At 51.4% G+C, this 23,017-nt stretch overlaps 1 protein-coding gene across 2 annotated transcripts in view; it reads right to left on the bottom strand.

Moving 5' to 3' along the window:
- Positions 1–23,017, bottom strand: part of LOC138651725 (3-beta-hydroxysteroid sulfotransferase-like) — a 126,852-nt gene that overhangs the window by 5,687 nt on the left and 98,148 nt on the right. For both annotated transcript variants that reach the window (XM_069742148.1, XM_069742147.1), the window contains one exon: positions 1,344–1,524. In XM_069742148.1, coding sequence (XP_069598249.1) covers positions 1,344–1,524 — 181 coding nt within the window. The remainder of the gene's footprint in view (positions 1–1,343; positions 1,525–23,017) is intronic.

Genomic DNA, 23,017 nt, shown 5'->3' with positions numbered 1-23,017 from the left:
CAGCAGAGCTGTATGTGTGAGTGTGCGGGCAGCAGAGCTGTATGTGTGAGTGTGCGGGCAGCAGAGCTGTATGAATGTGTGTGTCTGTGCGGTGCTGTATGTGTGCGTGCACGGGCAGCGGAGCTGTATGTGTGTGCACGGGCTGGCTGCGGAGCTGTATGTGTCTGTGTGCACGGGCTGCGGAGCTGTATGTGTCTGTGTGCACGGGCTGCGGAGCTGTATGTGTGTGTGTGCGTGGGCAGCGGAACTGTATGTATGCTTGTGGAGCTGTGTGTGTATGCGCAGCTGTATGTATGTGTGTGTGTCTGTGGGGTGCTGTGTGTGTGTGTGTGTGGAGCTCTATGTGTGTGCGGAGCTGTCAGTTCCAGTGTCCCGGACCAACTTTTTACTATTGATGCTGCCTATGCAGCATCAATAGTAAAAAGATAAAATGTTAAAAATAATTACCAAAAATAAAAAATTGTGCTATTCTCACCTTCCTCCGTCCACCGATGCGCGATGCTGCCACCAGCTTCCGTTCCCAGTGATGCATTGCGAAAGTACCCAGATGACTTAGCGGTCTAGACCGCTAAGTCATATGGGTAATTTTGCAATGCATCACTGGGAACGGAAGCTGGCGGCAGACCGCTAAGTCATCTGGGTAATTTCACAACGCATCACTGTGAACGGAATCTGGCGGCAGCATCGCGCGCATCGGTATAGCTGAGTTCGGGGTACACAAAATACACTATTGTAACGCACAGCTCAGGCCCTATTTAACAGTATTTTACAGGTTCCCTTTAAGATGAGACAAAAAAACACTGCTAGCAGCGTTTTTTTTCCGTTGCTGCAAGTACCGCATTTACCGGATCGCGGCAAAACCGCAAGTGCGGCACATGTCTGCAAGTCCCCCAGGGAATGAATGAGGCTGAACGCAGTGTTGCCGTAAGTGATGTGTTACATGGCAGATGCAGAAAAACTGCCCGATCTGCCGCGAATGGTAAAAATCGCTGATGTGAAAGTAGCCTAAGTCACTGCTGACAGTGTCTGCATTAGTCATACTCACCAATGGGGGAGGCAGCACGAAAAGTGCCTAGGGCAGCAAAAACTCTAAATACGGCCCTGGCTGTCAGCACTAATTACTCAGTTGTTTTTGTATTGTAAGGAATCATTTTGATAGGGATTGCACTTTTCTCTAGCTCTGTGGTTAGGAAAAATTAGAGTGAACCCTCAGATGCCACTTTGGAGCGAGTAACGTTCATCTCGAAGCTTATTTCCTCGTTTAGGTGAAAGTTACTCTTGAATACATTATAAGATGCTATTATGTTCTTTATTTGCAAATATATTCTTATCATATGCCTTACCTTTTCTGTGAAATGATCCATGTTCTTTGCTGAAAATCGCATTAGGCACTGCAGAATAGTTGGACATTGGGTTGTTTTTCATTGCTTGAAAAGAAGAATGTTCTACTACTGAGTCTATGGCTGCATCATCTAGTTCTTTTCCAAGGAATTTAATTATTTTAATAACATTGCTCCTCAAATCCTAGAGCAAAATGAAAATGTTAATAAGCAAGTTTTAATAATAAATAAATTAAATAAACTCATATTCATATACTTAACCTACATGAATATTAAGGTAAACAAATAAATATATATACAGTGGGGAAAAAAATACCATATTTTGTGGATTATAAAAGATGCATCAGTTAATAAGACCCACAACAAATTTTGGAGAGGAAAATAGGAAAAAAATGTTTTAATAAAATGGTGCAGGCGATAATCCCGCTTTTGCGGTAACTTACCTGGGAGGCAGCGGTGCTGGAAACGGATCTCAGGTGAAAGAGTTGCTTCTGGCAGAGGCAGGAAATGCTGCTGACTCCAGGTTTGTAGGATGGGGTGTTCGGCAGCAGCATAAGTTGAGCCATTGCTGAAGGCCCCAGGCTTGTTCAACGAGGTGTTCAGTGGTGACAACCCGGAGCCCCGCATTTTTCATACTTTCTAATGCAATGTACTCCGTTAAAATGGCCTCCAAAGGAGGAAATGTGCAATTGAGATCTTGGGAGATTTAACCCCTTACCGGCATCGGACGTACTATACCGTCCGATGCCGGCTCCCCTGCTTTGATGCAGGGCTCCGCGGTGAGCCCGCACCAAAGCCGGGACATGTCAGCTGTTTTGAACAGCTGACATGTGCCCGTAATAGGCGCGGGCAGAATCGCAATCTGCCCGCACCTATTAACTAGTTAAATGCCGCTGTCAAACGCAGACAGCGGCATTTAACTACCGCTTCCGGCCGGGCGGCCGAAATGACGTCATCGCCGACCCCCGTCACATGATCGGGGGTCGGCGATGCTTGTATATTGTAACCATAGAGGTCCTTGAGACCTCTATGGTTACTGATGACCGGTGGCTGTGAGCGCCACCCTGTGGTCGGCGCTCACAGCACACCTCCATTTCTGCTACATAGCAGCGATCAGCAGATCGCTGCTATGTAGCAGAGCCGATCGCGTTTGTGCCTGCTTCTAGCCTCCCATGGAGGCTATTGAAGCATGGCAAAAGTAAAAAAAAAAGTTTAAAAAAATGTGAAAAAAATAAAAAAAACATAAAAGTTTAAATCACCCCCCTTTCGCCCCAATCAAAATAAATCAATTAAAAAAATATCAAATCTACGCATATTTGGTATCGCCGCGCTCAGAATCGCCCGATCTATCAATTAAAAAAAAGTATTAACCTGATCGCTAAACAGCCTAGCGGGAAAAAAATTCAAAACGCCAGAATTACGTTTTTTTGGTCGTCGCGACATTGCATTAAAATGCAATAACGGGCGATCAAAAGAACGTATCTGCACCGAAATGCTATCATTAAAAACGTCATCTCGGCACGCAAAAAATAAGCCCTCAACCGACCCCAGATCACGAAAAATGGAGACGCTACGAGTATCGGAAAATGTCGCAATTTTATTTATTTTTTTTTTAGCAAAGTTTGGAATTTTTTTTCACCACTTAGATAAAAAATAACCTAGTCATGTTAGGTGTCTAGCAACTCGTACTGACCTGGAGAATCATAATGGCAGGTCATTTTTAGCATTTAGTGAACCTAGCAAAAAAGCCAAACAAAAAACAAGTGTGGGATTGCACTTTTTTTGCAATTTCACCGCACTTGGAATTTTTTTCCCGTTTTCTAGTACACAACATGCTAAAACCAATGATGTCGTTCAAAAGTACAACTCGTCCCGCAAAAAATAAGCCCTCACATGGCCAAATTGACGGAAAAATAAAAAAGTTATGGCTCTGGGAAGGAGGGGAGCGAAAAACGAACACGGAAAAACGAAAAATCCCCTGGTCATGAAGGGGTTAATCTTGGTGCCGAGATCTCAATTTGCTCATGTGTCGCCTCCGGCGGCAGTCTTCCCGGAGTCCACCGCATAGAAGAGTTTGTAAAGTGTGGGGCTCCGAGCTTTCACAAAATGTCGGTGGAACCCCCTCACCGCAGAACACCTCACCATACCAGCCTGAAATCCGCAGTCATCGCCCGATTCCTGCCTTCACCGCTGACATTAGCTTCCGACAACAGTGACCCTAGGACCCCGCTCCACAGCATCCAGAGTAAGCGACACTGCAGTTTCAATTCGAATTATAAGATGCACCTTCATTTTCCCAAAAAATTTGTGTGAAAAAAGTGTGTCTTATAATCCGATAAAACACGGTATTTAATAAACTGCTGGTTTTGCAAGTTTTGCCACCTGCAAAGAATGGAGAGGTCTCTAATTTTTATCGCAGGTACAGTTCAACTGTGAGAGACAGAATTTAAAAATAAAAGCCAGAAAATCTCATTGTATTATTTTTAAACAATTAAATTGCATTTTATTGCAATAAATAAGTATTTGATCACTTACCAACCAGAAAGAAATCTGAGTCTCCCAGACCTGTTAGTTTATCTTTAAGAAGCCCTCTTACTGTGCACAGTGCACTCATTAGCTGTATTAATTCTACCTATTTGAACTCGTTACCTGTATAAACAACACCTGTCCACACAATCAATCACACTCCAACTTCATCACCAAGACCAAGACCAAGACCAAAGAGCTGTCTGAGGACCAGGGACAAAATTGTACACATGCACAAAGCTTGGATGGGCCACTGGACAATTGGCAACCAGCTTTATGAGAAGGCAACAACTGTTGGTACAATTATTAGAAAATGAAAGAAACACAAGATGACTGTCAATCTTCCTCGGTTGGCTCCATGCAAGATCTCACTTCGTGGGGTAAGGATTATTAGTTAGGTCATAAGTACATGGGAGGACCTAGTCAATGTTTTGAAGGGAAATAGGATCACAGTCTAAAACATTACCATTAGTGTTGAGCATTCCGATACCGCAAGTATCGGGTATCGGCCGATATTTGCGGTATCGGAATTCCGATACTGAATTCCGATACTTCCCGCGTATCGGATACCGGAATCGGAAGTTCCCAGAATTCAAATTGAACGCAGCAGCCAATGAGGAATGAATGAAAGTGTGGGCACATCCTGTTTAGCATGGTGGGCATGTAAGTACTGGCAAGGCTTGGATTGGCTGCTGAAATGATGTCACTCTGCACTATAAAAAAGCGCTGCCGCCATTTTGCGCTCACTCTGCTGTGATTTCAGTTAGGGACAGGACGCTGTGTTCTAACTGAGGGCCAGTTGAGCTAGCTAATTGCTTTATTTTCCTTTCCAAAGGCTAATTTAGCAAAACGCTGTGTGTTCTTCACTGTTCACCTTGCTCTTGCCTTGCAGCGCTGTTTTAACAGCGTTCTGCAAGGTCTCTGTGTGTGTGTGTGTGTGCAGCTCACTCTGTAGTCTGTGTGCAGCCATATACCCGGTTGTATTCAGCTCAGGGGGGGTTCACACTGCCTCACACAGTTGTTCTTTTTTGCTCTTAGTGCAGCCTGCTGCACATTTTTTCTCAAATTTCCTATTAGTGTTTTTCCACCAGTCTCCAGCTCTATTGTGGAAAAACACTACATAGGATAACCTAGAGGGGGGTTTTTGGGCCTTGCAGCGCCGTTTACGGCTGTCTGCACGGTCTCCGTGTGAGCCCAGCTCGCCCTGTAGTCTGTGTGCAGCCATAGCCGGTTGGATTCAGCTCAGGGTTCGTTACTGGCTCATACCTTGAGAAAAATTTTCCTTTTTTTCAAATAGTGCAGCCTGTTTAAAATTTGAAAAAAAAAATTCCTATTAGTGTCTTTCCACTCGTATCCAGCTAAATAGTGGAAAAACACTATATAGGATAACCTAGAGGAGGGTTTTTTGGCCTTGCAGCGCCGTTTACGGCTGTCTGCACGGTCTCCGTGTGAGCCCAGCTCGCCCTGTAGTCTGTGTGCAGCCATAGCCGGTTGGATTCAGCTCAGGGTTCGTTACTGGCTCATACCTTGAGAAAAATTTTCCTTTTTTTCAAATAGTGCAGCCTGTTTAAAATTTGAAAAAAAAAATTCCTATTAGTGTCTTTCCACTCGTATCCAGCTAAATAGTGGAAAAACACTATATAGGATAACCTAGAGGAGGGTTTTTTGGCCTTGCAGCGCCGTTTACGGCTGTCTGCACGGTCTCCGTGTGAGCCCAGCTCGCCCTGTAGTCTGTGTGCAGCCATAGCCGGTTGGATTCAGCTCAGGGTTCGTTACTGGCTCATACCTTGAGAAAAATTTTCCTTTTTTTCAAATAGTGCAGCCTGTTTAAAATTTGAAAAAAAAAATTCCTATTAGTGTCTTTCCACTCGTATCCAGCTAAATAGTGGAAAAACACTATATAGGATAACCTAGAGGAGGGTTTTTTGGCCTTGCAGCGCCGTTTACGGCTGTCTGCACGGTCTCCGTGTGAGCCCAGCTCGCCCTGTAGTCTGTGTGCAGCCATAGCCGGTTGGATTCAGCTCAGGGTGCGTTACTGCCTCATACCTTGAAAAACAATTTCCTTTTTTTCAAATAGTGCAGCCAGTTTAAAATTTGAAAAAAAAAATTCCTATTAGTGTCTTTCCACTTGTATCCAGCTAAATAGTGGAAAAACACTATATAGGATAACCTAGAGGAGGGTTTCTTGGCCTTGCAGCGCCGTTTACGGCTGTCTGCACGGTCTCCGTGTGATTTAAACTAGCTCTGTAGCCCGATCTGCACCAAAAAAAAGGTTAAGTTCACCAAACACAACTTACACTTGTGTAGGCCACATTTGAAAAATAATAAAGTTTAGTCCACAATTTACAACATTAGTGTTTCTTACACCTGTTAGGAGGAGCATTACAGGAATAAGCACACTAAGGCCTTAGTACTTTTCTGCTTATCTTTATCTGTCAACCAAGATGAAGAGGGCAGGGAGTAAGGCACGTGGGCGTGGGCGCGGAGCAGGGAGAGGAGCAGGGAGAGGACGTGGTGATTCTGTGCCTGCTGCGGGCGCCGGTGACTCGTCGTCACTCAGTTTCAGCAGGGAACAGTCCTTCATGCGCAGCTTTGTCGGAGAGCGCCGTGCACCGCTGCTGCGTGAAGACCAAATTGAAGCCGTTGTCGGGTGGATGGCAGCTAACGCCTCGGCATCGACTTCAGTTAGTGCCACATCCTCTCAGGCACAGAGCACTGGAGAGCAGCCATCTGTCTCTTCACCACCTGCCAAATTGGCCAGGCAGTCAGAGAGCCCAGGACAGGAGCCGTCTCTACTTCTGTTCTCTGAATCTCTTGGCTTGGAAACAGGGGGCCAGCCAAGCAGCATTGGAGAAATGGAAGAAGAGGCAGTGTGCAGTGATGCCCAACACCTTTTTCTCTCTGACTCTGAAGAGGCAGGTGGGCCAGTGCCTCCGGTGACCACAGCGCAGTACGCATCTGATGATGAAACTCAGGTGCCGCTTTCTCGTGCGTACTGTGCTGCTGAGACTACCCAGGAGGAGCAGTTGGTGGCAGAGGGTAGTGGAGATGATGAGGTCCTTGACCCATCGTGGCGTGAGGAACAGGAAGGTGGTGGGAGCAGCTCAGAGGAAGAGCTTCCTCTTACGGGCCAAAGAGGGAGAGGGAGGGGGAAGACTGCGGAGCCTGTAGCCTCCACTTTGGCACCCGTTAGGAGCCTGTCTCTTTCCAAAGCCAAAAAGGGCGCTCCCAAGACTTGCAGTGCCTGGTCCTTTTTTGACACAGTTGCAGATGACATTTGTTTTGTCAAATGCAAGCTGTGTCATCATAAAGTAAAAAGAGGGAAAAATGTCAGCAACCTCAATACCACAAATATGTGGAAACATGTGCGGACCAGGCACGCGGTGGAGTTACAGAAACACACTGAAGATGTAGGCCAACCAACAGCGGCAGCTACCACCTCTTCAGCTCGTGTTGCCTCTTCCTCCAGCTCACGCACAGCTGGTTTGGCTTCCTCCCAGAGACCTTGTGTAATTCCACCCACAGCACCACCTTCCCAGTCATCCTCACACTCCCAGTCTACTCTACAGCCATCGGTAGTACAAGCATGGGAGAAAAGGCGGGCATTCTCGGCCAACCACCCCCGAGCACAGGCTCTGAATGCAGGCATTGCCAAACTGTTGTCCCTGGAAATGCTCTCGTTCAGGCTGGTGGAGACTGACAGCTTCCGTGACTTGATGGCATTGGCAGTCCCACAGTACAAGGTGCCCAGCCGCTTTTACTTCAGCAGGCAGGCTGTCCCTGCCCTGCACAGGCATGTTGAGGCAAACATAAAACATGCGCTACTGAACGCCGTCAGTAGCAAGGTCCACCTCACCACCGATGCGTGGACCAGTCAGCATGGACAGGGGCGATATGTTTCCCTCACTGCCCATTGGGTTAATGTTGTTGAGCCAGGTACAGATCGTGCGAGTGGCGCAGGACGTGTCCTGCCCACTCCAAGGATTGCAGGAATCCAGTCTGTACGCATCGACTCCTCCTCTTACACCAGTTCCTCTGATTCCTCTCTGCAGGATCCGTCACAGTCCACCCCCACATGGACCCGTGAACGTTTACCTATGACCGACATGAGCACAGCCGTGGCCAAACGTCAGCAGGCCGTCTTGAAACTAGTTTCATTGGGGCATCGAAGCCACACAGCGCAGGAGCTCTGGAATGCCATAAAGCAGGAGAGCGATGTGTGGTTACTGCCAGCGAATCTCCAGCCAGGCATGGTAGTGTGTGACAATGGCCGAAATCTGGTGGCAGCTTTGGCCCTTGGCAACCTCACTCACATCCCATGTCTGGCACATGTGCTCAATTTGGTTGTGCAGAGTTTTCTGAGGGACTATCCGGATCTTGATGCCCTGCTGCACAAGGTCCGCCTAGAGTGTGCTCACTTGCGGCGTTCCAGCTTGGCCAGATCCCGCATTGCTGCTCTGCAGCGCCGATTCCGCCTTCCGGAACACCGCATCATATGTGACCTACCTACCCGGTGGAATTCCACGTTACATATGTTGGAGCGGTTGTGTGAGCAGCAGCAAGCAGTTATGGAGTACCAGCTGCATCAGGCGCAAAGAAGTCGCAGTCAGCGCCGATCAGACTTCACAACCACAGAGTGGGCCACTATGAAGGACGTCTGCCAGGTTTTGCGTCCTTTTGATTATTCCACGCGGATGGCAAGTGCAGATGATGCACTAGTCAGCATGACTGTCCCCCTTATCTGCCTGCTTCAGCAAACTTTGCAAGGGTTAAGGGATGATGTGGTGGAAGAGGTGGAGGATGAGGAGTCACCTTTTCCATCAGCTTCTGGAGAGTCAGCGCCACGTGGTTCCTCACAAAGGGGTACGCAGGGGCCAATTTGTGAGGAGGATGAGGAGGAGTCAATGGAGGAGGAAGAGCTCCGTCCAGAGGAGGGAGCGACACAATTGTCCAGTGGTCAGTGTGTACAGCGAGGGTGGGGTGATGACGAGCGGGCAGAGATCATGTCTCAAGCAGGGGACAGCGTTTCTGGGCCGGTTGGCACTCTGCAGCACATGGTGGATTTCATGCTGCAGTGCCTGAGAAACGACCGCCGCATCGACCACATTCTCAACATGCCTGATTATTGGGTGTTCACCCTCCTCGATCCTCGCTACCGGGACAACGTCCAAAACCTCATCCCTGCGTTGACCCGGGAGCGTAAATTGCGGGAGTACCACGACACACTGGTGAATTCCATCATCTTCTCCTGTCCAACTGAGAGGAGTGCTGCTAGTGCTTTACAAAGCAGCTCAGTGCGTCGAGGCAGTGGGGGAGGCTCTGCCCAAAGAGGGAGCAGAAGCAGTGCCTCTGCCCAAGGCAAGCCCAGTATGGCACAACTCTGGCACACTTTTGTGTGCCCGCCCCAAATGTCTACACCATCACCGGCGGCTCCAGTCAGCAGGAGGCAACGGTTCCGTCAGATGGTGACAGACTACATGGCTTGCCCTCTTACTGTACTCCCAGACGGCTCTTCCCCGTTCAAGTTTTGGGTCTCTAAGCTGGATACATGGCCAGAGCTAAGCCAGTATGCATTGGAGGTGCTGGCTTGCCCTGCGGCTAGTGTCTTATCGGAACGTGTCTTTAGTGCCGCAGGTGGTGTACTAACAGACCGTCGCATGCGACTATCCTCCGATAACGTTGACCGGCTTACTTTCCTGAAAATGAACCAGGCCTGGATCTCGCAGGAATTTGCCACTCCTCTGCCTGATTAAGTAATTGGGTGTCATCCAGGTCTCCTGCTGTGTTCATCTTTCTACCACCTGAACTGCTATTCCTGGGCTCCAACACCGCCAGTTGCGGCTCAGAAGTGCAGGCTGCACAGTAAAAACATACGACCCAGTGTTATTGGGTTTCAGTAACGTCAGCTGATCCCCAGCTGTGTAGCCGGCAATGTGTCCTGCGACCGCCACGCTGGCACAACAACCTAAATGTAAGGGAACCTGTCCCCCCCCCCCCCCCGTCGTTTGTTACTGAAAGAGCCATCTTGTGCAGCAGTAATGCTGCACAAGGAAAAGGTAGCTCTTTTTTTTTAGCTCTTTGCACACGCAGAACTTAACACTTATAAAATGTGTTCACTGATACCGTTATACCGTCCCGGAGCTGGGACTTTCCTTCGTAATGTGACGCAGCACAGCCGTCATTCCTACCCCCTTGGTGCCATGCGCTGCCTCCTCAGCGTTGTTTTAAGCTGTCACGGAGCCTGCGCTGTTCTGTTATCCCTTGGGCATGCCCTATTTGCGCTGCCTGTCTTCTGACATAATTTGGTGTCAGGCTGGCTGCGCCTGTGCGGCCGCGGTGCCCGAGATCCCGCCTCGCAGTGTCTTCTGATTGAGTCACACTGCGGGCCTGGGATCCATGGGCATGCGCAGTGCATATCTTCCCCTCGGGCTCTCGCTCATTTCCCTCCGCCTTCTTTAGACTGTGCGCCGTCAGCTGATCCCTAGCATGCCACGGCCGTGACACCGCACAGTCTGAAGAAGAGGGAAGGAGGGGAGTGAGAGTCGAGGTTATGCACTGTGCATGCCCATGGTTCCAAGGCCCGCAGTGGGATTACGTTAGATGAGACTGCGAGGTGGGATCTGGAGCAGCGTGGACGCACAGGCACTGACAGCCTGACACCAAATTATGTCAGAAGACAGGCAGCGCTAATTGGGCATGGCCAAGGGCTAACAGAACAGCGCAGGCTCCGTGGCAGCTTAAAACAACGCTGAGGAGGCAGCGCACGGCATCAAGGGGATAGGAATGACAGCTGTGCTGTGTCCCATTACGAAGGAAATTCGCACCTCCGGAACGGTTTAACGGTATAAAGGGACACATTTTTAGTGTTTACTTCGGTGTTTGCAAGGAGCATAATTAAAAGAGCAACCTTTTCCTTTTGCATCCTTAGTGCTGCACAACATGGCTCTTTCAGCTACAAACGTCTTGGGGGGGGGGTTAAAGGTTTCCTTTCAACTTGCTCCAATCAGGCTTCGGCCTACACTCTGTTCCTCTGCTCCTCCTGCTGTCCCTGGGCTCTAACACCGCCAGTTGGTGCCTGGAAGTGCTGTGTGCACAGTCAACAGTCGCTCCTCTGTTATTGGGGTTCAGTAACGTCAGCTGATCCCCAGCTGTGTGTGCGGCAATACCTCCAATCTGCTCCTCCTGCTGTCCCTGGGCTCTAACACCGCCAGTTGGTGCCTGGAAGTGCTGTGTGCACAGTCAACAGTCGCTCCTCTGTTATTGGGGTTCAGTAACGTCAGCTGATCCCCAGCTGTGTATCCGGCAACGTGTCATGCGACCGCCACGCTGGCACAACTAAAATGTAAGGGGACCTGTCCCCCCCCCCCCCCTAGGCGTTTGTTACTGAAAGAGCCACCATGTGCAGCACTAATACTGCACAAGGGAAAGGTCGCTCTTGATATTATGCTCCTTGCAAACGCTGAACTACACACTCATGTAATGTGTCCCCTCACACCGTCCAACCGTCCCGGAGGTGGGACTTTCCTTTGTAATGTGACACAGCACAGCCGTCATTGCTACCCCCTTGGCACCGTGCGCTGCCTCCTTAGCGTTGTTTGATTCCGTCATGGACCCTGCGCTGTTATGTTATCCCTTGGCCATGCACAGTTTGCGCTGCCCGTCCTCTGACATCATTTGTTGTCGTCCTGGCTGCGCCTGTGCGTCCACGCTGCCCGAAATCACACCTCGCAGTGTCGTCTAATGTGATCCCACAGTGGGCCTGGTATCCATGGCCATGCGCAGTGCATATACTAGCCTCTCACTCCCCTTCTTCACGCTTCTTCAGACTAGGCGGCGTCAGCTGATCCCTAATAGCATGCCACGGCCGTGACGCCGCACAGTCTGAAGAAGCAGGAAGGAGGTGAGTGAGAGGCGATGATATGCACTGCGCATGCCCATGGATCCCTGGCCCGCAGTGGGACTACATTAGATGACACTGCAAGGTTGGATCTCGGGCAGCTTGGACGCACAGGCACTGCCAGCCTGACACCTACATGATGTCAGAAGACGGGCACCGCTAACTGTGCATGGCCAAGGGATAACATTACAGTGCGGGCTCCGTGACAGAACCAAACAACGTTGAGGAGGTGGTGCCCGGCACCAAGGGGGTTGGAATGACGGCTGTGCTGTGTCACATTACAAAGGAAAGTCCCACTTCCGGGATGGTTTGACGGTGTGAGGGGACACATTATATGAGTGTGTACTTCAGCGTTTGCAAGGAGCATAATTTTCGGAGCCACCATTTTCCATGTGCAGTATTACTGCTGTACAAGATGGCTCTTTCAGCAACAAATGCCTGGGGGGGGGGGTTAAAGGTTCCCTTTCAACTTGCTCCACTGCAGGCTTCGGCCTACACTCTGCTCCTCTTTGATTCCCTGGGTTTCAACACTGTCAGTTGCCACCTGGAAGTGTTGTCTACACAGAAAAAAACACTAGGTGATGTGTCAGTGGGGTTCAGCACCGCCAGCTGTTCCCCTGCTGTGTAGTCGGCAACGTGTCCAGCACAAGCCACGCTGGCACAACAGAACAAAAGCTGCCACCAGTGCAGGCTTCGGCCTACACTCTGCTCCTCTCCTCCTCCTGCTGACCCTGGGCTCAAACACCGCTAGTTTTTGCCCGGAAGTGCTAGCTGCACAGAGAAAAACACCAGCCAATGTGTTAGTGGGGTTCAGCAACGCCAGCTGTTCCCCTGCTGTGTAGCCGGCAACGTGACCTGCAAACGCCATGCAGGCACAGGAACTGAAATTAAAAGGGAACCTGGCCCCACCCCCCCAGGTGTTTCTATGTATAACAGCCACCTAGTACAGCAGTACTGCTGCATTTGTACAAGGTGGCTGACTTTTTCTCCTTGCCCACGTGGAACTCAACACGTACAAAATGTGTCTCATTGAGACCATTCCACTGTCCCTGAGGTGTGACTTTCCTTTGTAATGATACGCAGCACCCCCCTTGGTAGCGTTTCCCGTCTTTTGTCATCATGGTTAGCTGGCTGCGCCTGTGCATCCGCCCTGCTAGAAACAACGCCCCTCGTTGTCATATTTATTTTGTCAGCGAGGGTGTGGTTTATGGGCACGAGCAGTGCATATGTTCGCCTGTCTTAACTCATCTCCTTCCGCCTTCTTCAGACTGTGCGGCCTCCTGGCCGTGGTAGGCGATAAGGGATCAGCTGAGGCCGCCCAGTCTGGAGCAGGTGTAAGGACATGTGTAAGCGGCAAACCTATTTACTGCACAAGGCCACGAATCCCAGCCACGCAGTGTGATTTTTTGAAAACACACTGTGGGTCTGGGATTCATGTCCATCGCTAACCGCAACGGCCGACATGAAATGAGGTCAGAAGACAGGAAGCGCTCACAGCGCATGGCCAAGGGATCACAATAGCGCAGACTCCTGTACAGCAAATAACAACGCTCAGGAATCTGCGCCCAGTACCTAGGTGCAAATTTTGACACCTGTGCTGCGTCTCGTTAAAAAGACAAGTCACGCCTCCACAACTGTTTGACAGTATAATGGGCTAAATAGTGTACGTGTTTTAGTCAGCGTGTGCAAGGAGCAAAACAAATAGAGCAACCTTTTACTTGTGCAGCATTAATGCTGCACAAGGTGTGGCTCTTGTACCTTGCAACACCTGAGGGGGGGGTTAAAGGTAACCTTTGAAATTGGTTCAACTAGGCTTCGGCCTACACTCTGCTCCTCTACTCCTCCTGCTGACCCTGGGCTCAAACACCGCTAGTTTTTGCCCGGAAATGCTAGCTGCACAGAGAAAAACACCAGCCAATGTGTTAGTGGGGTTCAGCACCGCCAGCTGTTCCCCTGCTGTGTAGTCGGCAACGTGTCCAGCACAAGCCACGCTGGCACAACAGAACAAAAGCTGCCACCAGTGCAGGCTTCGGCCTACACTTTGCTCCTCTCCTCCTCCTGCTGACCCTGGGCTCAAACAACGCCAGTTTCTGCCCGGACATGCTAGCTGCACAGAGAAAAACACCAGCCAATGTGTTAGTGGGGTTCAGCACCGCCTGCTGTTCCCCCGCTGTGTAGCCGGCATCGTGTCCAGCACAAGCCACGCTGGCACAACCGACCAAAAGCTGCCACCAGTGCAGGCTTCGGCCTACACTTTGCTCCTCTCCTCCTCCTCCTGCTGACCCTGGGCTCTAACACCGCTAGTTTTTGCCCGGACATGCAATCTGCACAGAGAAAAACACCAGTCAATGTGTCAGTGGGGTTCAGCAACGCCAGCTGTTCCCCTGCTGTGTAGCTTGCAACGTGACCTGCAAACGCCACGCAGGCACATGAACTGAAATTGAAGGGAGCCTGCCCCCCACCCACAGGTGTTTCTATGTATATCAGCCACCTTGTACAGCAGTACTGCTGCATTTGTACAAGGTGGCTGACTTTTTCTCCTTGCCCACGTGGAACTCAACACGTACAAAATGTGTCTCATTACAGACCATTACAATGTCCCTGAGGTGTGACTTTCCTTTGTAATGACACGCAGCACCACCCTTGTTAGCGCTGCCCGTCTTTTGACATCATTGGTTAGCTGGCTGCGCCTGTGCATCTCCCCTGCTCGAAACAACGGCCCTCGGTGTCTTATTTTTTTGGACAGCGAGGGTGTGATTGATGGGCATGTGCAGTGCATATGTTTGCCTGTGTTCACTCATCTCCTTCCGCCTTCTTCAGACTGTGCGGCCTCCTGGCCGTGGTAGGCGATAAGGGATCAGCTGAGGCCGCCCAGTCTGGAGCAGGTGTAAGGACATGTGTAAGCGGCAAACCTATTTACTGCACAAGGCCACGAATCCCAGCCACGCAGTGTGATTTTTTGAAAACACACTGTGGGTCTGGGATTCATGTCCATCGCTAACCGCAACGGCCGACATGAAATGAGGTCAGAAGACAGGAAGCGCTCACAGCGCATGGCCAAGGGATCACAATAGCGCAGACTCCTGTACAGCAAATAACAACGCTCAGGAATCTGCGCCCAGTACCTAGGTGCAAATTTTGACACCTGTGCTGCGTCTCGTTAAAAAGACAAGTCACGCCTCCACAACTGTTTGACAGTATAATGGGCTAAATAGTGTACGTGTTTTAGTCAGCGTGTGCAAGGAGCAAAACAAATAGAGCAACCTTTCACTTGTGCAGCATTAATGCTGCACAAGGTGTGGCTCTTGTACCTTGCAACACCTGAGGGGGGGGTTAAAGGTAACCTTTGAAATTGGTTCAACTAGGCTTCGGCCTACACTCTGCTCCTCTACTCCTCCTGCTGACCCTGGGCTCAAACACCGCTAGTTTTTGCCAGGAAATGCTAGCTGCACAGAGAAAAACACCAGCCAATGTGTTAGTGGGGTTCAGCACCGCCAGCTGTTCCCCTGCTGTGTAGTCGGCAACGTGTCCAGCACAAGCCACGCTGGCACAACAGAACAAAAGCTGCCACCAGTGCAGGCTTCGGCCTACACTTTGCTCCTCTCCTCCTCCTGCTGACCCTGGGCTCTAACAACGCCAGTTTCTGCCCGGACATGCTAGCTGCACAGAGAAAAACACCAGCCAATGTGTTAGTGGGGTTCAGCACCGCCTGCTGTTCCCCCGCTGTGTAGCCGGCATCGTGTCCAGCACAAGCCACGCTGGCACAACCGACCAAAAGCTGCCACCAGTGCAGGCTTCGGCCTACACTTTGCTCCTCTCCTCCTCCTCCTGCTGACCCTGGGCTCTAACACCGCTAGTTTTTGCCCGGACATGCAATCTGCACAGAGAAAAACACCAGTCAATGTGTCAGTGGGGTTCAGCAACGCCAGCTGTTCCCCTGCTGTGTAGCTTGCAACGTGACCTGCAAACGCCACGCAGGCACATGAACTGAAATTGAAGGGAGCCTGCCCCCCACCCACAGGTGTTTCTATGTATATCAGCCACCTTGTACAGCAGTACTGCTGCATTTGTACAAGGTGGCTGACTTTTTCTCCTTGCCCACGTGGAACTCAACACGTACAAAATGTGTCTCATTACAGACCATTACAATGTCCCTGAGGTGTGACTTTCCTTTTTAATGACACGCAGCACCCCCATTGTTAGCGCTGCCCGTCTCCTGACATCATTGGTTGGCTGGCTGTGCCTGTGCGTCCCCCCTGCCCGACACAACGCCCCCCGTTGTCTCATATATTTTGACTGCGAGGGTGTGATTGATGGGCACGAGCAGTGCATATGTTCCCCTGTTTTCACTCCCCTCCTTCCGCCTTCTTCTGACTGTGCGGCCTCATGGCCGCGGCATGCGATAAGGGATCAGCTGAGGCCGCCCAGTCTGAAGCAGGTGTAAGGACATGTGTGAGCGGCGAACATATTTACTGCACAAGGCCACGAATCCCAGCACCGCAGTGTGACTTTAGGAAAAGCCACTGTGGGTCTGGGATTTATGGCCATCGTTAACCGCACCGGCCAACATGAAATGAGGTCATGAGACGGCCTGCACTAACAGGGTATTGCCAAGGGATAACACAAGAGCGCAGTTTCCTGTACTGCAAATAACAACGGTAAGGAATCTGCGCACAGCACCTAGGTGTAAATTTGTACACCTGTGCTGCGTCTCCTTAAAAAGACTAGTAGTCACGCCTCCACTACTGTTTGACAGTATAATGGGCTAAATAGTGTACGTGTTTAATTCAGCGTGTGCAAGGAGCAAAATTAAATAGAGCAACCTTTGACTTGTGCATCATTAATGCTATTCAAGGTGTGGCTCTTGTACCTTGCAACACCTGAGGGGGGGGGTTAAAGGTAACCTTTGAAATTGGTTCAACTAGGCTTCGGCCTACACTCTGCTCCTCTACTCCTCCTGCTGACCCTGGGCTCAAACACCGCTAGTTTTTGCCCGGAACGGCTAGCTGCACAGAGAAAAACACCAGCCAATGTGTTAGTGGGGTTCAGCAACGCCAGCTGTTCCCCTGCTGTGTAGTCGGCAACGTGTCCAGCACAAGCCACGCTGGCACAACTGACCAAAAGCTGCCACCAGTGCAGGCTTCGGCCTACACTTTGCTCCTCTCCTCCTCCTGCTGACCCTGGGCTCAAACAACGCCAGTTTCTGCCCGGACATGCTAGCTGCACAGAGATAAACACCAGCCAATGTGTTAGTGGGGTTCAGCACCGCCAGCTGTTCCCCTGCTGTGTAGCTGGCAACGTGTCCTGCAAACGCCACGCAGGCACATGAACTGAAATTGAAGGGAGCCTGCCCCCCACCCCCCCAGGTGTTTCTATGTATAACAGCCACCTTGTACAGCAGTACTGCTGCATTTGTACAAGGTGGCTGACTTTTTCTCCTTGCACACGTGGAACTCAACAAGTACAAAATGTGTCTCATTACAGACCATTACAATGTCCCTGAGGTGTGACTTTCCTTTTTAATGACACGCAGCACCCCCATTGTTAGCGCTGCCCGTCTCCTGACATCATTGGTTGGCTGGCTGTGCCTGTGCGTCCCCCTGCCCGACACAACGCCCCCCGTTGTCTCATATATTTTGACTGCGAGGGTGTGATTGATGGGCACGAGCAGTGCATATGTTCCCCTGTCTTCACTCCCCTCCTTCCGCCTTCTTCTGACTGTGCGGCCTCATGGCCGCGGCATGCGATAAGGGATCAGCTGAGGCCGCCCAGTCTGAAGCAGGTGTAAGGACATGTGTGAGCGGCGAACATATTTACTGCACAAGGCCACGAATCCCAGCACCGCAGTGTGACTTTATGAAAAGCCACTGTGGGTCTGGGATTTATGGCCATCGTTAACCGCAGCGGCCAACATGAAATGAGGTCATGAGACGGCCTGCACTAACAGGGTATTGCCAAGGGATAACACAAGAGCGCAGTTTCCTGTACTGCAAATAACAACGGTAAGGAATCTGCGCACAGCACCTAGGTGTAAATTTGTACACCTGTGCTGCGTCACCTTAAAAAGACTAGTAGTCACGCCTCCACTACTGTTTGACAGTATAATGGGCTAAATAGTGTACGTGTTTAATTCAGCGTGTGCAAGGAGCAAAATTAAATAGAGCAACCTTTGACTTGTGCATCATTAATGCTGTTCAAGGTGTGGCTCTTGTACCTTGCAACACCTGAGGGGGGGGGTTAAAGGTAACCTTTGAAATTGGTTCAACTAGGCTTCGGCCTACACTCTGCTCCTCTACTCCTCCTGCTGACCCTGGGCTCAAACACCGCTAGTTTTTGCCCGGAAATGCTAGCTGCACAGAGAAAAACACCAGCCAATGTGTTAGTGGGGTTCAGCACCGCCAGCTGTTCCCCCGCTGTGTAGCCGGCATCGTGTCCAGCACAAGCCACGCTGGCACAACCGACCAAAAGCTGCCACCAGTGCAGGCTTCGGCCTACACTTTGCTCCTCTCCTCCTCCTCCTGCTGACCCTGGGCTCTAACACCGCTAGTTTTTGCCCGGACATGCAATCTGCACAGAGAAAAACACCAGTCAATGTGTCAGTGGGGTTCAGCAACGCCAGCTGTTCCCCTGCTGTGTAGCTTGCAACGTGACCTGCAAACGCCACGCAGGCACATGAACTGAAATTGAAGGGAGCCTGCCCCCCACCCACAGGTGTTTCTATGTATAACAGCCACCTTGTACAGCAGTACTGCTGCATTTGTACAAGGTGGCTGACTTTTTCTCCTTGCCCACGTGGAACTCAACACGTAGAAAATGTTTCTCATTAGAGACCATTACAATGTCCCTGAGGTGTGACTTTCCTTTGTAATGACACGCAGCACCACCCTTGTTAGCGCTGCCCGTCTTTTGACATCATTGGTTAGCTGGCTGCGCCTGTGCATCTCCCCTGCTCGAAACAACGCCCCTCGGTGTCTTATTTTTTTGGACAGCGAGGGTGTGATTGATGGGCATGTGCAGTGCATATGTTTGCCTGTGTTCACTCATCTCCTTCCGCCTTCTTCAGACTGGGTGTCCTCATGGCCTCGGCAGGCGATAAGGGATCAGATGAGGCCGTCCAGTCTGAAGCAGGTGTAAGGACATGTGTGAGCGGCAAACATATTTACTGCACCAGGGCACGAATCCCAGCACCGCAGTGTGATTTTTTAAAAACACACTGTGGGTCTGGGATTCATGTCCATCGCTAACCGCAACGGCCAACATGAAATGAGGTCATAAGACAGGAAGCGCTCACAGCGCATGGCCAAAGGATCACAAGAGCGCAGACTCCTGTACAGCAACTAACAACGCTCAGGAAGCTGCGCCCATGCAAAAAGGTGTTGTTTTCGACACCTGTGCTGCTTTTCTTTAAAAAGACAAGTCACGCCTCCACTACTGTTAAACAGTATAATGGGCTAAATAGTCTACGTGTTGCATTCAGCTTGTGCAAGTAGACAAATTAATAGAGCAACCTTTTACTTGTGCAGCATTAATGCTGCAGAAGGAGTGGCTCTTGTTCTTTGTAACACCTGAGGGGGGGTTAAAGGTAACCTTTGAAATTGGTTCAACTAGGCTTCGGCCTACACTCTGCTCCTCTCCTCCTCCTGCTGACCCTGGGCTCTAACAACGCTAGTTTTTGCCCGGAAATGCTAGCTGCACAGAGAAAAACACCAGCCAATGTGTTAGTGGGGTTCAGCAACGCCAGCTGTTCCCCCGCTGTGTAGCCGGCATCGTGTCCAGCACAAGCCACGCTGGCACAACCGACCAAAAGCTGCCACCAGTGCAGGCTTCGGCCTACACTTTGCTCCTCTCCTCCTCCTCCTGCTGACCCTGGGCTCAAACACCGCTAGTTTTTGCCCGGAAATGCTAGCTGCACAGAGAAAAACACCAGCCAATGTGTTAGTGGGGTTCAGCAACGCCAGCTGTTCCCCCGCTGTGTAGCCGGCATCGTGTCCAGCACAAGCCACGCTGGCACAACCGACCAAAAGCTGCCACCAGTGCAGGCTTCGGCCTACACTTTGCTCCTCTCCTCCTCCTCCTGCTGACCCTGGGCTCAAACACCGCTAGTTTTTGCCCGGAAATGCTAGCTGCACAGAGAAAAACACCAGCCAATGTGTTAGTGGGGTTCAGCACCGCCAGCTGTTCCCCTGCTGTGCAGCTTGCAACGTGACCTGCAAACGCCACGCAGGCACATGAACTGAAATTGAAGGGAGCCTGGCCCCCACCCCCAGGTGTTTCTATGTATAACAGCCACCTTGTACAGCAGTACTGCTGCATTTGTACAAGGTGGCTGATGTTTTCTCCTTGCCCACGTGGAACTCAACACGTACAAAATGTGTCTCTTTGAGACCATTCCACTGTCCCTGAGGTGTGACTTTCCTTTCTAATGATACGCAGCACCCCCCTTGGTAGCGCTTCCCGTCTTCTGACATCATTGGTTGGCTACTTGCGCCTGTTCGTCCGCCCTGCCTGAATAAAATGCTCCTCGTTGTCTTAATTATTTTGACTGCGAGGGTGTGATTGATGGGCACGAGCAGTGCATATCTTCGCCTGTCTTAACTCATCTCCTTCAGCCTTCTTCAGACTGTGCAGCCTCATGGCCGCGGCATGCGAGAAGGGATCAGCAGAGGCCGCCCAGTCTGAAGCAGGTGTAAGGACGTGTGTGAGCGGCCAAAATATTTACTGCTCAAGGCCACGAATCCCAGCACCGCAGTGTGGCTTTATGAAAAGACACTGTGGGTCTGGGATTTATGGCCATCGTTAACCGCACCGGCCAACATGAAATGATGTCATAAGATGGGCAGCGCTAACAGGGCATTGCCAAGGGATAACACAAGAGCGCAGACTCCTGTACAGCAAATAACAACGCTCAGGAAGCTGCTCCAAGCACCAAGGCGTTATTTTGGACACCTGTGCTGCGTCTCATCAAAAAACCAAGTCACGCATCCACTACAGTTTGACTGTAGAATGGGGTAAATTGTGTATGTCTTTCATTCAGCGTGTGCAAGTAGACAAATTAATAGAGCAACCTTTCACTTGTGCAGCATTAATACTGCACAAGGTGTGTCTCTTGTACTTTGTAACACCTGAGGGGGGGGTTAAAGGTTTCCTTTGAAATTGGTTCAACTAAGCTTCGGCCTACACTCTGCTCCTCTCCTCCTCCTCCTGCTTCAACACGGGCTCTAACATCGCTAGTTTTTGCCCGCAAGTGCTAGCTGCACAGAGAAAAACACACGCCATTGTGTTAGTGGGGTTCAGCAACGCCAGCTGTTCCCCCAGTGTGTAGCCGGCAAAGTGTCCTGCAAACGCAACGCAGACACAAAGCTGCCTCCAGTGCAGGCTTCGGCCTACACTCATCTCCCCCTGCTTACCCTTTGCTCCAACACCGCTAGTTGGGGCTCTAGGAAGACAATCTTTAATAGGCAAGGCAACGCATCCGTGTTCCAGCACCGCCAGCTGGTTCTCGGCAGTGTTCTTGTCACAGGTACTCCCTCGTGCCAAGCCTGGTTTCAGCACCGTCAGCTGTTTCCGGGTTGTGTCAACTTCACTGAGACGCCTATGCTTGCCCCGTCGTGGTGCGGTCGAGTTAGCCAACTCCAGGGTGCCTCCAGTTTAGGAGCTTCCTATGTGGGCTGCGTGAACTGGTAGTCAAGGCTGGTTCTGTAGTGCCAGTAGGCCCAGCTCCCCCTGTAGGACTGTTGGGGTTCGGTAACTGCGGCTGCCTCGCGGCCTAGCTGTTCTCTCCTCTCCTGTGGGCCTTGGGGTCCACCACCTGGTTCCAGCACCGTCAGCTGGTTCCGGGCCGAGCCTTTGGCTTAGGTGCCTCCTCCTGGGTATCCGAGTTCCGCCAACGCCAGGCGGTCCTTGGTAGTGCTTTTAAGCGCGGGCACCTACAGCTTAGTAACCGGGTTCCAGCACCGTCAGCTGGTCCTCGGTCGTGCCATTGGCTCTTGCACACTGGGGCAACGCATCCGGGTTCCAGCACCGCCAGCTGGTTCTCGGCAGTGTTTTTGTCACAGGTACTCCCTCGTGCCAAGCCTGGTTTCAGCACCGTCAGCTGTTTCCGGGTTGTGTCAAGCTCACTGAGACACCTATGCTTGCCTCGTCGTGGTGCGGTCGGGTTAGCCAACTCCAGGGTGCCTCCAGTTTAGGAGCTTCCTATGTGGGCTGCGTGAACTGGTAGTCAAGGCTGGTTCTGTAGTGCCAGTAGGCCCAGCTCCCCCTGTAGGACTGTTGGGGTTCGGTAACTGCGGCTGCCTCGCGGCCTAGCTGTTCTCTCCTCTCCTGTGGACCTTCGGGTCCACCACCTGGTTCCAGCACCGTCAGCTGGTTCCGGGCCGAGCCTTTGGCTTAGGTGCCTCCTCCTGGGTATCCGAGTTCCGCCAACGCCAGGCGGTCCTTGGTAGTGCTTTTAAGCGCGGGCACCTACAGCTTAGTAACCGGGTTCCAGCACCGTCAGCTGGTCCTCGGTCGTGCCATTGGCTCTTGCACACTGGGGCAACGCATCCGGGTTCCAGCACCGCCAGCTGGTTCTCGGCAGTGTTCTTGTCACAGGTACTCCCTCGTGCCAAGCCTGGTTTCAGCACCGTCAGCTGTTTCCGGGTTGTGTCAAGCTCACTGAGACACCTATGCTTGCCTCGTCGTGGTGCGGTCGGGTTAGCCAACTCCAGGGTGCCTCCAGTTTAGGAGCTTCCTATGTGGGCTGCGTGAACTGGTAGTCAAGGCTGGTTCTGTAGTGCCAGTAGGCCCAGCTCCCCCTGTAGGACTGTTGGGGTTCGGTAACTGCGGCTGCCTCGCGGCCTAGCTGTTCTCTCCTCTCCTGTGGGCCTTGGGGTCCACCACCTGGTTCCAGCACCGTCAGCTGGTTCCGGGCCGAGCCTTTGGCTTAGGTGCCTCCTCCTGGGTATCCGAGTTCCGCCAACGCCAGGCGGTCCTTGGTAGTGCTTTTAAGCGCGGGCACCTACAGCTTAGTAACCGGGTTCCAGCACCGTCAGCTGGTCCTCGGTCGTGCCATTGGCTCTTGCACACTGGGGCAACGCATCCGGGTTCCAGCACCGCCAGCTGGTTCTCGGCAGTGTTTTTGTCACAGGTACTCCCTCGTGCCAAGCCTGGTTTCAGCACCGTCAGCTGTTTCCGGGTTGTGTCAAGCTCACTGAGACACCTATGCTTGCCTCGTCGTGGTGCGGTCGGGTTAGCCAACTCCAGGGTGCCTCCAGTT

The sequence above is a fragment of the Ranitomeya imitator genome, chromosome 10 (genome assembly GCF_032444005.1).
Source record: "Ranitomeya imitator isolate aRanImi1 chromosome 10, aRanImi1.pri, whole genome shotgun sequence".
Taxonomy (NCBI): Eukaryota; Metazoa; Chordata; class Amphibia; order Anura; family Dendrobatidae; genus Ranitomeya; species Ranitomeya imitator.
Note: the sequence above shows the minus strand (reverse complement) of the source record. Positions and strands in the feature narration are given on the sequence as shown.